Source organism: Astatotilapia calliptera, chromosome 6 (assembly GCF_964374335.1).
Source record: "Astatotilapia calliptera chromosome 6, fAstCal68.1, whole genome shotgun sequence".
NCBI classification, from domain to species: domain Eukaryota; kingdom Metazoa; phylum Chordata; class Actinopteri; order Cichliformes; family Cichlidae; genus Astatotilapia; species Astatotilapia calliptera.
In genome coordinates, this window is record NC_137427.1 from 21,840,475 (window position 1) to 21,856,847 (window position 16,373).

Genomic DNA, 16,373 nt, shown 5'->3' on the forward strand with positions numbered 1-16,373 from the left:
TACATTTTATGTGGAGTGAATAAATAAAAGTATATTTACGGTGGCCCCTAGAGACAAAGCACATACAAACTTCAAATCACGTACGAACTCTGAAGCATGTACAAACTCCAAAACACGTACAAACTCCAAAACACGTAAAAACTCCAAAACATGTAAAAACACGTACAAACTCCGAAGCACGTAAAAACTCAGAAGCATATAAAAACTCAGAAGCACATAAAAACTCAAAACACGTACAAAAGACAACAGAAGTGCTCCAGGATGCTGGGCGCAGTGTTGAGCCTTTGTTATCTTGTGGCTACACAAGCCAGCAAGTACCAACGACCGGATTTGGTGTGTGGTAATAACAGGTAAATGAACTTTTTTTTAAATTATTTGAATATATATATGAGTGCCTGTGTATAAATACACAAACAATACACACATGCTTTCAATTGTGTAATTTAAGTGATCTAGTAGCTCTGCTTTGGAAGTTCAGTTCATGCTAGAAATGTGTTTTGGAGTTTGTACGTGTTTTGTCTCTAGGGGCCACCGCATATATTTATATATAAACATATATAAATAAAACCACTTGTTTTTACGTTAGTAATTCCTTTTGTGCATAATTTTATATTATTGTTAATAATAAATTAATTAAAGCAACAAAACAACCTGAAGAGTCGGTTCGGAGCCGAAAGAGCCGGCTCTTTTTAGTGAGCCGAACCGAAAGAGCCGGGTCTCTAAAAAGAGCCGGAAATCCCATCACTAGTGAGGTGAGCTGGAATTGCTAAAACATTACATGTCAGTGGTTGGTACGTCTTGGGGTAACGTGAGCGCTCTCTGTTGTGATTGGTGTTTAAATTATTAGTCGGGAACACTCGTGGGATCTGTACGCTGCTGCTTGAAGAGCGAGAAGAACTAACCGTCTCTGATTGGAAGACGACTCATGAGACGTCAGCGATTGTGACATCATCACGCTGCGTCCGTTCAATCACAAAGGCATTCACTCTTTATTTAATACCGGCGTACACCGGCAATGGCCGAGACAGGTGGTAAATCGCTCTATTCTTAAGACCCAAATATTGTTCATACTTTGATGATTTAACCCATACAGTTAGGCATAACTGTATACGAGCTATAACAAAATTCAAATACACATGTGCCTTTGACTCTCATTTTGAACAAACTCCACCGGCGGAAGGGCAATAAATTGAGCCTGAGCGTGCGGGTGTAGAAATCAATTGCATCTATCGACTTTTCCTTTTTTTTTTAGCGGTTAACCTGCATTAGCCGGTTGCTAGCTGTTGTTACAGATAGCTATAAGTGTTATATGAAAATATTTTATCTACACCAGCGGCCAAGGGGACTTAATAGTTTGTCAGAACACAGTATATGAGACGCAATGAACAGTCGTCTTCAAGAGATACGCGAGAGACAAAAACTTAGGCGGCAGCTGTTAGCTCAACAGGCAAGTACACAACGAGCCCCCAAGCTGCCTCTCAATGTATCTACAAACCTAACGGATTTGTATTAATAACGTGGAGCTAAGCGTGTTATATGCAAAGTGGGTTTTCATATAGTTTCCGTCCAACACATCGATGCATGGGTGCCGATAACTTGCCTATCCCTTTCAAACATTCACAGTGGTCGCCCTCGAGAGGAGCAGACTCAATGTACGTGTAAATAAAAGATTTGAGCGCATTGAGGACCCATTACAATTATCCATAACGATATGGAGTAATGTACCAGCAGTACAAAACACCAAGGGGTGTTTTATTAAGAAAATGTTTCCTCATAGTTGGCACAACACAAGCAGGAGGGCCTTTACATTTACTTGTTCTGTCGTTACCACAGCTGGGAGCTGAAAGCGCAGACAGCATCGGAGCAGTCCTACACAGTAAAGACGAACTAAAAGAGATCGAGGAGACTAGAGAAACATGCAGGTAAGCTGTAGTGTTGGTACTGTTGATGGTGGCTGTGGCTCAGGCGGTAGAGAGGAGCATCCACCCATCAGAAGGTCGGCGGATCATTCCTCAACGCCACATGTTGAAGCATCATTAAGCAACATACTGAACCCCCAAGTTGCCCTGAACCATTACGAGTCCCAGTCCGTTTACTAAACTGCAGAAATGCTCAGAAGCATTTTTCTCTTTGGGTTTACTGCATGCACATTCTTTTTTTTTTTCCATCTTGTGCGCTCTGTGGTGTCATTTGTTCAGTACCAAATGCTTCCTTTGGGACTTAGGAAATGTTGAAATATTGAGGTGTATTTGTTGTTGCAGGGCTTCATATGACAGCACAGCCCCTTCTTCTAAAAGGAAAGCACAGACTGAAGGAGAGGACACAGAAGAGGATGTGGAAGAGCAAAAGGTGAGTGTAACCACATAAATGTTGAGTTTATGAGATTTGGTATTATATAAATAAAACATAATTAAAAAGCCTGAATGTGTTAGGAGGAGTTAAGTATTGTAACATTGTGCCATAGGCAGTAGTAAGTAATGTGTGATAAAGTGGTGTAGCCTACAGCAAAGCTATGTTCAAAAGTGTCTATCTTACAATATAGTTAAAGTTATCACTGACATCATTAGTGTTGACATAAAGGCTCTTATTCTACAAGCGTCTATACATGAGTGCCTTGAAATGTGGTGTGACTTGGACACAAAGGCTTGTAAAGGTCTGGATTGGAGGACAAAACTAATCTACTAAAATCTTGTCTGGTAAATGTTGTCTTTGAGCCAGAGTTTGACTTTGCTCTTTTGCGTGACTATAATGACGTAAATACAAATGACTTATGAAAAAGGTGGAAGTATTAGTTCATTTTTCCATTTAATACTTTCAAGTATTATTAAAACTACAACCCATTAAAGGTTTTAACAGATTATAACTGAAGTTAATGAATTGTAAGGTGAAGTATAGATTTACAATCACAATTTCAGAGAAGTTTGCATGTTAATTAATCAAATCAATAGAACCGAATAGAATACAGAAAACATGTAAAATATTTAAATTGAGACATTTTGCTATTTTATTTAAACAAAATGGTCGGCCCAGCAATGAGCCGTCGAAATATGATAGCTGGGATAGGCTCCAGCCCCAAAGTCTGTAAACATGGCCTTGTTCCAGCGGTTTTGGGAAGTGTTATTGCCATCAAATTCATAATGAGCAATTTTTTTTTTCTTAAAATGGTACATTTCATTTTCTCAGTTTCTGCAGTAAATAAAACATGGGTTATAAGATTTGCAAATCATTGCATTCTGCTTTTATTTACATTTCCCAAAGTGCCCCAACTTTTTTGGAATTAGGGTTGTATTTTATTATAGTGCGAAATGCATCGATTCAGATGTATTAGAACAAATATATGAAAATGTGGACAGATTTAGCAGGCTGACAATGTCCCATCTCACTCTTTGATTAACATCTAACTGATTTAATGTTTTTTGTACGTTTGTGTCTTAGTTTTTTTCTTCATATTAAACAGTGGTGGTATTTGTTATAGTTGACGATATAGTTAACCGTTCTCTTGCTTTATTTTGCAATTACATTCAGCTGCATTCGTCTGCTAAACATAGTCATAATCTATGTCTTAGTCATAGTCATAATTGTAAACCTGATTGGTCATTTGTACACACATGCATATGTGGGCCTGTTTGTGTTTTAGGATGAGCTGGAAGTGCAGCAACCAGATGAAACCAACCCATATGAAGAGGTGTACAAGGACTCAAGTACTTTTCTTAAGGTTGGGAAATTCTTTCTTCGCATTCACAGTCACTTTTGTATGGACTTGCAAAACCTGTTTCCACACAAAGTATCCAGCAACTTTAAGCAAAAGAAAATTTTTGAATGGACTATAATTTGACTTTCCTAGAGATACAGATTACTCAGCAGATGTGAAAACACAGCAGGATGTCTCAGTCACTGCTCTCTGTCTACATTTGTCTTTTTTGGGGCATTTTACACACACACACACACACACACACACACACACACACACACACACACACACACACACACACACACACACACACACACACACACACACACACACACACACACACACACACATATCCTGAGCAGAGCCATCACAGAGGTGATTAAATGTATCAGTGTGGCATCTTATTAATTTTGACAGCAAATTTTGGATTTGGTTTTGGTCTAGTTGTAGTTGACCAAATATCACAAAATTCTAGTAGACTGAATTGAAAGTTGATTCAGTTGACTAAAATATAAAGTGTTAAAGTTTGTTGTGTTTTTACCAGTGAGAGTTGTTCCACATGGTTTACAAAGTGTATTATTTTCCTTGACATCAAATGCCAAACTTGCCCGTATGTCTGTTTTTTTTTCTTCCTTCCAAGCAATGACATTTTGTCGCATTTTCACAAGAAAAAAGGGTGTACCTTTTTCCAGGGAGTGCATCTGACCTTATTGCACAATAGGGCTGCCACGATTAGTCGACAAGTCACGATTATGACGGCTAGCAAAATCGTCGACGACTAATTTAATAGTCGACACATCATTTGAAGCTTTGTAAGATCCCAAAAGACACAGGAATAAGTAATAGGATTTAAGAGTGTAATAACGGACTGAAACAGAAGATGGCAGCACTGCATGTACAAGGATGCCAGCTGCCGTTAAACCCCGAAGAAGAAGAAGAAGAAGCAGTGTCTGGTATCATAGCTGTGTCCAAATTCAGAGGCTGCATCCTTTGGAGGCCGCATTTGTAGGCCAGTTACGTTACAGCAATGCGACGAAGGCTGTCCAAATTCGATGACTTCTGCAACTGCGGCCGATAAATGTGTCCTTCATTTCCCCAGATTTGAAGGATGGGTTGGGTGTATCCTTCGTGGCCCAGCCTATCCCAGGATTCATAGCGCAGCCCAGCCAGTTCCATCAATGGCAGCAGCTAATTAGTTTTAATATTACTATTATTACTCTTTCTGTGTCACAAAATAAACTTTTAACTTATTTTCAGGCAAGAATGTAGCTGTGCAAACTTCAAATATCTGCTTGGTTTATCAAGACATCACATATTTGCAAAAGCGCTCTGACGTTTTTGGAGACGTCTGTTATCCACCAGCTTGATAGCTAGCTGGGGTTCAAAGCTCACTAGAGCCGACGAGAACAGCAAACTCCCGGCAAATCGTTTTCAACCCCCCGCTGTCTTTTGCTACTCAGGTTAAACATCATATATAAGTCACTTAGATAACTTAAAAATTTTATTGTTCGTTTTTTTCAGTGTTTTATTTATTCCTGAGTAAATCGGTTTAGCTGAGATTAAAGTTATAGTTTTTACTAGTGCTGCACGATTTTGTATAAAATGAGAATCACAATTTTTTTTGCTTAGAATTGAGATCACGATTCTCTCACGATTTTCTTTTCCAATATAAATATTTATTGCACTTATTAACTGCACATCATCTTCGTAACAGTTGAGACTGAACATAAAAACAATAAATGTAATAATCTAGAAAACTAATTGAAATGACTGTCAAGCTGCCACTGCCATGCTTCTAACAGGAAACTTCACTGTGCTGTAACAGGGCTCGCAAAATTTAAAAATCCCTGGTAGCCCTTCAGTCAGGGACTCTTCAGTTTTTGGTACCCCAAAATAAATTTAAGCAGTCCAAATAAAAAAGAGAGCAATTTTTTTGATTGATGTTTTGTTTCCTGTTTTGTGTCCTTTACAATATTATACTTTAATGTATAATATTGTAAAGGAAACAAAACATTAATCAAAAAATTGTTGAAACACAAATTACAACATTGTATAAAAATTACAATCATCAACTCAAATACTTGGTTCTAATTGAACAGAAATTTCTATCAACTTGTAAGAACTGTAGGACATGAATCAGTCTGTGTCAGATCCTGAATTTGAAATTTCCACTGAAGTCACGAGTAAGAGACAAGTGGAACCAAGATCGAGGCCATTTGCTTTTTGAAGTTTGCAAAGACTGCTAAATTGTGCCAGTGGTAGTTCACTCTTTGCAACATAGTACGCTGTTCTAAACAGATTTTTCAGGTTTATTTTTAGTATGTTATTTGCAATTGGTGTTTGTTCTGGGAAAGATATTGCAGACTGAGCAATAATGCATTTCTTGCATTTCTCATGGGTTCTAATGGGGGCCTTTCTTAAAATGACTGGTCCCAGTAACAAAGGCGCTTGTCGACTCAGAAATTGAGAGAAAACCAACAACACACCCGGCAGAACATTATGTTATTTACACGGGTGCACATAAGTGGTCCGCATGTGCGCATTCGCTGTCAAAATAAAAGACGCGCACCAGACAAGAAGTTGCAACGCGCGTTTGCGTCCATATAAAAAGCACTGTTTTTGTCCGCTAGAGTGGGATTTTCACGGCACATTCTGCACCACATCTCTGTGCGTTCATCATTTGTTTGAAGCCAGCTCACCTCCTGCAACCACTTTTCCGAGAATACGTTCTTCTTTTGTGGTTTGGACTCCTTCTGACATTTCTTTGGAGGTGGAGGAAAACCAAAGTAATTGCTTAAAGGAGCTTCTTCGACATCTTTAAGAGTTCTAAACAAATGTCTGTCCACCTCCAGAAAATCTTATGTATGCAAACGCGCGTTGCAACTTCTTATCTTGTGCGCGTTTTTTATTTTGACAGCGAATGCGCACCTGCAGACCACTTATAGCTCGTCATATTGCAGCCACAGAAATTCTTTTGTCCATGAAACTATAAAGCTGCAATTTCTTTTTGCCTCGTAGTCTGATTTGTCATAACTTTTCTTTGGCTGTCACTTCTTCACCCTGACCTGTCTTATTTGGCTCAGCAGAACTAAAATATACAGAACTATAAAATATATACCCAACTAAAATTTACCCAGCTACATTTCCGAAAGAATGCAAAAGCATTGACATATATTTTTCCTTCCTACGATAGCCCAACGGGCGGGGCAGAGATAGATTTTTGCTAGCCCGACTGGAAAAATCGCTAGTCCCGGGATGTCGGGCTAGCCATTTTGTGAGCCCTGTGTAACATGATATGTAAAAGATTTTTAAATTTAAAGGCACTGATTTTTTTTTCATTTCAAATTGCTTTGGTGATGCTAACCTAGATTTTACCCAGAAGATTTAGTGCAACCAATGTGACAACGGGTTAACTTGAAAGAGAAGGGAAAAAAACAAGTAGTGAAGGAAGAATTATAACGCTATCATTTTTAGTTGCTTCTTAAGTAATCAGCAGCCAAGCATATGTAAGATAAACAAGTTTTATTCTGGCAGGTGTTGCCAAACCAGAAGTGTCAGTTTTGTTTGCCAGCATGAGCATATGACTTGGACTGAGGATAGTCTGTGGAATGTTTTCTAACTAATTAAATTATTCATTCAGTGCCAGTTTCTATTGTAACACTATACTACTTGCACTGTAAACATTTATGCTGTTTAAGTACTCTTATATTTAAATTAGGGCTGCCACAATTAGTCGACTAGTCATGATTACGTCGACTATCACAAAAGACGCAGGAATAAGTAGTAGGATTTAAGAGTGTAATAAAATCAGTGAGTAGTCTCACTGTTACAAACAAAAATCAGCTCTGGAAAGCAAGGGATATATGAACAGGATTATTCATGTTTTCACAGTTTGTTCCTAATATGTGTTGGAATTAAATAATTTGCAGTGCCTCAATACTGCTATGCTTTTTTTATTAATAAGTGTTATAAAGTTATATAGTGTAGTATTAAGTGGACACAGCCCTGAAAAATAAAGGCATTAGACCATGTGTCCTTGGGGAGTGGAAAGCTGCAGACTCCCGCTCATGCTTGCCTGGGAAAATGCAGATAAGAGAGCACCATCTCTAGTGGAAAGTTACTGAGACACTGTTGTTTAGACTAGAATGAGAGAGCTTCTGTAATAAAACTGTTAGGAGCACACCGCCATTTTGAGATCCGCGGCAGCGTGTCATGCAGGACGCATCTCCCTTCTAGAAGTAATAAAGTGTTAAATGGTCTACTGAGCAGTGTTTTGTCTTCCATTGGATGACTCTGAGGAATCAAAAGAACTCGGTGAAGTGTTGATATTTACATATGATTCCACATTTTATCACATTCCATAAATTTTATATTTTTGTAATACAGTGGTCCCTCGTTTATCACGGGAGTTACATTCTAAAAATAACCCACAATAAGTGAAATCCGCAAAGTAGTCAGCTTTATTATTTACAATTATTATTTACAATTATTATAGATGTTTTAAGGCTTTATACACTTTTCTCAGACAGGCGTGAACTTTTCACACTTTTCTCTCTTGTTTAAACACTCTCAAAGTTCAAACCTTCATAGAAAAATAAGTCCAGTATTATAGAATGAAACCAAAGATCAAACCCTGTTTTCAGGGGTTCATGTTCAGGGTCCAGAACATGGGAATAGAGCAGCTGCGAGAGAAGTCAACATTAATGAATCAATGGTACGGAAGTAGAGGAAGCAAGAAGAATGAGTTGAGTAAAGTTTGACTTATCTGACTGTTTTGTTTTGCTTAATGTATCTTATAATCCGGTGTGCCTTGTGGTCCGAAAAATACGGTAATTTCTGCCTTCCTTCAGCATGTCCAGAAGTCCAACTTTTTGTGCAATGGTTAGCATCATCTTCTGCCTTTTGATTGCTACCTCAGGGGCCTTTGACAGTGCAAAACGCACAAGATTGTCAATGATCTACATCCAATCAGGATGAAGAAAAATATGTGCTATAAAAAAAAATTAAATATTTTAAAATGGCACATATTAAAGGTATGATAAAACACAGGTTCACATGTGGTTTGTCTTTATATGGCAATTTTCTTTCATTCTCAGGGTACCCAGTCATTGAATCCTCACAATGACTACTGCCAGCATTTTGTGGACACTGGGCATAGGCCACAGAACTTCATCAGAGATGTTGGTAAGTGTGTGCTTGCTATTTGATTGTTTCATATTCATGTATGTGAGTCTGACCTCTGTGTCGCCTGTTGTAAAGGCTTGGCCGACCGATTTGAAGAATACCCTAAACTTCGAGAGTTGATCAGACTGAAGGACGAACTCATCGCCACTACCAACACCCCTCCCATGTATGCTAAATGAATACTAATGTTTATCTGATTATGAGTGCAATTAATTTATGCTTGAATTACAGTCCATCTGGAATGTGTTCACAGCACTTTACTTATTCCGCCTTTTGTCATGTTACAGCCTTATTTTAAAAGGGATAAAATTAATTTTTCACCCCAAAATCCCTTAATTTGATTTGATTTTTTAAAAGTTTTTCTTATGTATATAGTAAAATAAAATACAACAAAAATATAACATCTACAGAAGTATTTACAGCCTTTGCTAACACATTCAAATTTGAGCTCCGGTGCATCTTCTTTTCACTGATTATCTTACAAATGTTTCTACAACAAGGTTGGAGTCCACTTTTTCTAAATTCAGTTGATGGAACATGCTTTGGAAAGGCACACCTGTCTATATAAGGTCCCATAGTTGATAGGTCATGTCAGAGCACAAACCAAGCCATGAAGTCCAAGAAATTGTCTGTAGACATCTGAGACAGGATCTGGTGAAGGGTACATAAACATTTCTGCAGGGTTGAAGATCACGATGAGCACAATGGCCTCCATCGAAGTTTGGAACCACTAGGACGTTTCATAGGTTGGTCGCACGTCAACCTGAGAGAAGTTCTATGAAAGCAAATGGGAGAAATTGCCCAAAAAGAGATGTACCAAGCTTGTAGCTTCATACATAAAATAAAACCTACTTGGAGGCTGTAAATGCTGCCAAGCGGGTTTTAACAAAGTATTAAGTGAAGGCTGTATATACTTATATGCATGTTATATTTTTGTTTGTTTGTTTTACATTTTTATTAACTTTGCAAGAGTTTCAAATAAACTTTTTTTTCTTTACTTTGACACTGGCTTATTGTTTGTTGAATTTGAGGTAAAAATAAATGTAATCAATTTTGGAAAAAGCTGTAAAAAGTGTGTAATAAGATATGGAACAAGCGAAGCACCGTGAATACGTTCCAGATGCACTGTAAAGTAGTCACTGACCATTTCAAGTTCGGTACGTTTGTCTGTGTGTTTAGGTACCTCCAGGCAGACCCAGAGCACTTTGACCTGAAGGATTTGAAGTGCAAATTCGATGTGATTTTGCTTGAACCTCCTCTAGAGGAATACTACAGAGAATCAGGCATAAGCCACACTGAACGCTTCTGGACCTGGGATGATGTATGTATACTATTTCTGACTGGTTTGCATTTACTGGTTTAGACTAGCATGTAATTAAATACTGAAAACTCTTACTGTTTTTAAAAAACACTACAAAACTAAAATAAATAAGCTACAGAAGTTATTATCTTATGTGTGAAGGTGAGGTAGGGGTTGGTTTGAAACATGACTCCAAGGACAGCAAACAGTTTGGACCTGTAAAACAGCCAGCATCCCAAATGGCACTGTTTATCTGCTGATGTGAAAGTCTGTTAAAATGTGTCATAATTCTGATTGCAAAAGCTGCCAGACAGGACTGAAAAAAAGGAATGGCTTTATCTCCTGCAGGTTTTTTTTAATGCAAAGGTAGCCTATGAGCTAGAAAAGAAGAGTTAAGTAAGTAGTAGTTACTTACTCAGCATGGAGTGTTCTTCTCATTTACGCTTATTCCTCTTTCCATTCCCTTCACTCTCCTATTATAGCTCATGAGACTGGAGATAGAAGAGATATCTGCTCTACGTTCCTTTGTCTTTCTCTGGTGTGGCTCTGGTGAAGGACTGGACCTGGGCAGGATGGTAACGCAATTTTTTATTCATTAAAAAAAGCATTCAGTCCTGGAGTGAGCCAAAATTTCTCATTGTAACAGGTTGATCAATTTTAGACACTTTACCTGTTAGTGGTTTTAATGTTATGGCTAAACAACAAAAAAAAAATACACACCCTACTACCAAAAAAATCCACAATTGTCCAGAATTTAGTAGATAATAATTTGATTTACTGGTTCCCAGTTTGCCATATTAAGGATTGACATATTTTCAGTTGCTCAGAACCTAATTCAGCATGCTTCTTATCCCCGAGTTAGACATCAGGAAAGTGAATTTTAATTAATTAGGTTATGTAATAATTTTATAGAGATACATTAATCTAAGTCTGACTTATGAGTTTTAGGGGAGAATATATCTACTTTTGCTTTGAACTTAAAAATGTTTATGTCGATGTTATTTTTCTTGGACAGTTGGAGAAATGAAAATTTATTGATATCATGACCCTGTTCTAGAAAGCAGGTTTAGGGAAAATCTGAGTTAATCAAGAGATGAGGGGAGGTCTGTTGGTTTTCCCATCTAGAAGGATAGGTACAGGAAGAAAGAGAGAAGGAATTTAATTTAATTCAATTCAATTCAATTGTATATGTACAGCACCAAATCATAACAACAGTTGCCTCAAGGTGCTTTATAATGGTATGTTGTATTTGGAAAAAAGAAAACAAGCTTATCCTGTGGTTTTATTAATCTGTATGACTCAGTTTCGTTTCCTCATCCATTGAGTTGATAACAGAACGCTTCCTAGAATTCTTTAATCTGTAGAAATGTCCATCTTGGCGAACAGTTAAATTGCAATCCAGCTGTTCTCTATCTAAGGAACAGTTCCCTGTCATCAGTGTAAAGACCGAGAAAGTTATCGCTGGACATCGTAGATTGCCAATAAACTCAGAATAAATTATATAACACATACCAACATAAATCTTGTGACATAAATGTGCTTTACAGTTTTTAAATACAGATTACTTACAGTCTGATCTGTCCTGACCTTAGAAAAATATGTTCACACGTTGACATAAGCATAAAATGATTTGGAATGAATGTTTGAACCTCAACATTTGCACTTTCTAAAAAAATAAAATTGCCACAGAATAGTATCAAAGTTAAGAGGAAATTCCTCTTAGGCTACGTTCACACTGCAGGCGAAAGCGCATCAAATCCGACTTTTTTGACCCTATGCGACCCATATCCGATCATGGTATGACAGTGTGAACGGCACAAATCCGATCTGGGTCACTTTCGTATGTGGTACTGAGTCCGATACATATCTGATGTTTTAGAAAGCGACTGCTGTTTGAATGGTCATGTCGCATTAAATCCGTCTTTTACGTCACTGACACAAGACAGACGCCAATTATCAGCTCCCAAGAAGACATCGCAAACGCTTGCTGGCCATCCAGTGAAACTGTTTGGAAGACAACGTTGGAGAAACATGAACATTTTATTTGTACTGTATAATCTGCAGATTCTGACAGAAATCTGCAACTATCCTCTGAAGCAGCGCTCCTCTAAAACAGCAATAAGGACAATTATTATGTGTAAATAACAAAATAACTTAAAGCAAAATTGGGAAACGTAAAGTCCGAAACAAGTCTTCATATTAACGGCCATCAGTCAAACAATACTGTTTGATCTGGGTCTAAACAGAGCTCGTTGTGTGTGACGTCTTCTTTTGTGCATGCGGGACACTTTGAGCGTTCACACTCAGGGCTCGCAAAATCACTAGCCCCGGGACGTCGGGCTAGTGATTTTTCCAGTCGGGCTAGCAAAATCTATCTCTGCCCTGCCCGTCGGGCTATCGTAGGAAGGAAAAATATATGTCAATGCTTTTGCATTCTTTCGGAAATGTAGCTGGGTAATTATGTCATTGGCATCGGTGAGCCACTGTCAATATGTGACATATTGAAATCGCGTTTGAATTTGCGCTTGTTTTTTGCTTTCACTTTGCAATCGCGCGAACTGTGTATAGAGAGCGACAGCACTGATTGGTGAGTGACGATCATTTGCGCACCAATTTCTCTGACATCGTCTTATCAATCGTTAGCTTACTATGCAAACATGACAAGTGAAATCTCCGGCAGCTTAAACATGTGAGAGGTTGATCACGCAGAGAATCGCTGAGCTTATGTGAGTGCGTGTGTAAAAGCAGCAGGATATATATTTTAGTTCTGCTGAGCCAAATAAGACAGGTCAGGGTGAAGAAGTGACAGCCAAAGAAAAGCTTACCACAAAACGGAAAAGTTATGACAAATGAGACTATAAGGCAAAAAGAAAGTGCAGCTTTATGGTTTCATGGACAAAAGAATTTCTGTGGCTGCAATATGACGAGCTATATAACCAGGGCTGCACATAAGTGGTGTGCAGGTGCGCATTCGCTGTCAAAATAAAAAACACGCACAAGATAAGAAGTTGCAACGCGCGTTTGCATACATAAGATTTTCTGGAGGTGGACAGACATTTGTTTAGAACTCTTAAAGATGTTGAAGAAGCTCCTTTAAGCAATTACTTTGGTTTTCCTCCACCTCCAAAGAAATGTCAGAAGGAGTCCGAACCACAAAAGAAGCGCGTATTCTCGGAAAAGTGGTTGCAGGAGGTGAGCTGGCTTCAAACAAATGATGAACGCACAGAGATGTGGTGCAGAATGTGCCGTGAAAATCCCACTCTAGCGGACAAAAACAGTGCTTTTTATATGGACGCAAACGCGCGTTGCAACTTCTTGTCTGGTGCGCGTCTTTTATTTTGACAGCGAATGCGCACATGCGGACCACTTATGTGCACCCGTGTAAATAACATAATGTTCTGCCGGGTGTGTTGTTGGTTTTTTCTCGATTTCTGAGTCGACAAGCGCCTTTGTTACTGGGACCAGTCATTTTAAGAAAGGCCCCCATTAGAACCCATGAGAAATGCAAGAAATGCATTATTGCTCAGTCTGCAATATCTTTCCCAGAACAAACACCAATTGCAAATAACATACTAAAAATAAACCTGAAAAATCTGTTTAGAACAGCGTACTATGTTGCAAAGAGTGAACTACCACTGGCACAATTTAGCAGTCTTTGCAAACTTCAAAAAGCAAATGGCCTAGATCTTGGTTCCACTTGTCTCTTACTCGTGACTTCAGTGGAAATTTCAAATTCAGGATCTGACACAGACTGATTCATGTCCTACACAGTTCTTACAAGTTGATAGAAATTTCTGTTCAATTAGAACCAAGTATTTGAGTTGATGATTGTAATTTTTATACAATGTTGTAATTTGTGTTTCAACAATTTTTTGATTAATGTTTTGTTTCCGTTACAATATTATACTTTAATGTATAATATTGTAAAGGACACAAAACAGGAAACAAAACATCAATCAAAAAAATTGCTCTCTTTTTTATTCGGACTGCTTAAATTTATTTTGGGCTACAAAAAACTGAAGAGTCCCTGACTGAAGGGCTACCAGGGATTTTGAAATTTTGCGAGCCCTGACACTAGAGCGCGTTCGCTGTCACATTTTATTTGTAGTGTGAACAAGCAGTCAAAAAAATCAGATTCGATCAAAAAATCGGAATTGAGCATTAAGACCTGCAGTGTGAACGTAGCCGAAGTTTCATCCTCACCGGTTAAATAGTGATCACATGCTCTCTTTTCTTTCAGTTTCCTTTTTTTGTCTTTTTCGTGTGACTGCTAGTTTGTGGTAACTTTGGTAGGGGCGATCATGGCTCAAGAGTTGGCAGTTTGTCTTGTAATTGCAAGGTTGGCGGTTCGAGCTCCGGCTCGGACAGTCTTGGTCGTTGTGTCCTTGGGCAAGACACTTCACCTACCGCCTACTGGTGTTGGCCAGAGGGGCCGATGGCGCGATATGGCAGCCTCGCTTCTGTCAGTCTGCCCCAGGGCAGCTGTGGCTACAACTGTGGTTTGCCTCCACCAGTCTGTGAATGAATAGTGGAATTGTAAAGTGCTTTGAGGGTCTTGAAAAGCGCTATATAAATGCAATCCATTATTATTAACTGAGCCTAACTTTAGGAAGTCCAGAAATATATAGATAACGATTTGCAGTTGAAGTTACATTATATACGAGTTACCCATTGACCTAGCCTACAGTAAAGGTTATTTATTTATTTTCAGTTAAACAGCTTTAAATGCAATGCTTGTTCAGTCTGTACAATACATTGGGATGTCATAATACCTACCGTTTATTTCTTCTTTTTCAGTGTTTGAGGAAGTGGGGCTTTAGGAGGTGTGAGGATATCTGCTGGATTAAGACCAACAAGAATAACCCAGGAAAAACCAAGGCACTGGATCCAAAAGCAGTATTCCAAAGGACCAAGGTATTTTGTACACACACACACACACACACACACACACACACACACACACACACACACACACACACACACACACACACACACACATTTGGTATATTATTGATGTAAATTGTGGGATTAATTGTATAGTATGATGCATGATGACAAACAACACAATCCTTCCAGGAACATTGCCTAATGGGAATCAAAGGAACAGTGCGTAGGAGTTCTGATGGAGACTTCATCCATGCCAATGTAGACATTGACTTGATCATCACTGAAGAGCCTGAGATGGGAAATGTAGAGAAGCCTGTGGAGATCTTCCACATCATTGAGCACTTCTGTTTGGGCCGCAGAAGGTTGCACCTGTTTGGAAGAGACTCTACCATCAGACCAGGTACGATGGATATGTGCTTTTCTTTGGAAAATATGTTGACTTAAAATTAGTTGACAACAACATTTTATTTACTTATTTTCAATTCAATTTCTCTGTCTTTCGTTCTTGTTTGTCATTACACATATTGTTTCGTTTTTTCCACTCTCATTCTAGGCTGGCTGACAGTGGGTCCTACTTTGACAAACACCAACTTTAACCCAGAAACCTACGCTGCACATTTTGGTTTACCTAACTGCCATCTGTCTGGCTGCACTGAAGAAATAGAGAGGCTCCGGCCCAAGTCTCCCCCTGTTAAACTTAAGTCAGACCGTGGTGGCGGACCACCCAGAGGGGGGCGTGGTGGGCCAAATGCTGGAAGAGGGGGAGACAGAGGTCGAGAAAGAAACCGACCAAATTTCCGTGGAGACAGGGGAGGGTTCAGGGGTAGGGGAGGGCCACATAGAGGCTTTCCACCTCGGTAGAGTAAAGAACTAATGCCATCCACACTATAGTGGGAACTTCCATTTGTTTTGTCTGAAGATTTATCCGTAACTCATTTTTGTATGTAAATGATTTAGATGGAAAAAGTTGAGAAGTTTGCCAGTGTGGTTACTTTTTTAATCATTTTGATTTCTTTATATTTTTCATGGATATACGTTAGATTGAATAGGAGTTTCCTGAATAAAATAGATTTTCACCAATTCTGTTTGCATATTGATTTTTGTATTTGGAGATGAATGTATATGTACTCATACAGATGATCAGGGTTTCATATTTAGACAGGTTATTGAAAGTAAGTGGGAATTAAAACAAACAGTAGTTATTGTTGATGAAAGATAGGATAACAGTAAACTTCCTTATTATTATTATTATTATCATCATTATTATTATTATTGTATGGGCCACGATAATCCAATTGTACACTTCTCAAA

At 38.5% G+C, this 16,373-nt stretch overlaps 1 protein-coding gene across 1 annotated transcript; it reads left to right on the top strand.

The window, feature by feature from the left end:
• Window positions 1-1,212: 1,212 nt before the first annotated feature.
• mettl14 (methyltransferase 14, N6-adenosine-methyltransferase non-catalytic subunit) lies at window positions 1,213-16,142 on the top strand. Its single transcript, XM_026171077.2, has 11 exons — window positions 1,213-1,447; window positions 1,834-1,922; window positions 2,262-2,349; window positions 3,638-3,715; window positions 8,788-8,875; window positions 8,951-9,041; window positions 10,055-10,196; window positions 10,658-10,750; window positions 14,973-15,089; window positions 15,252-15,462; window positions 15,616-16,142. Exons 1-11 carry the CDS (start codon window positions 1,382-1,384, stop codon window positions 15,921-15,923), a joined length of 1,371 nt encoding a protein of 456 aa, XP_026026862.1. The 5' UTR covers window positions 1,213-1,381; the 3' UTR covers window positions 15,924-16,142.
• The last annotated feature ends 231 nt before the right edge of the window (window positions 16,143-16,373 follow it).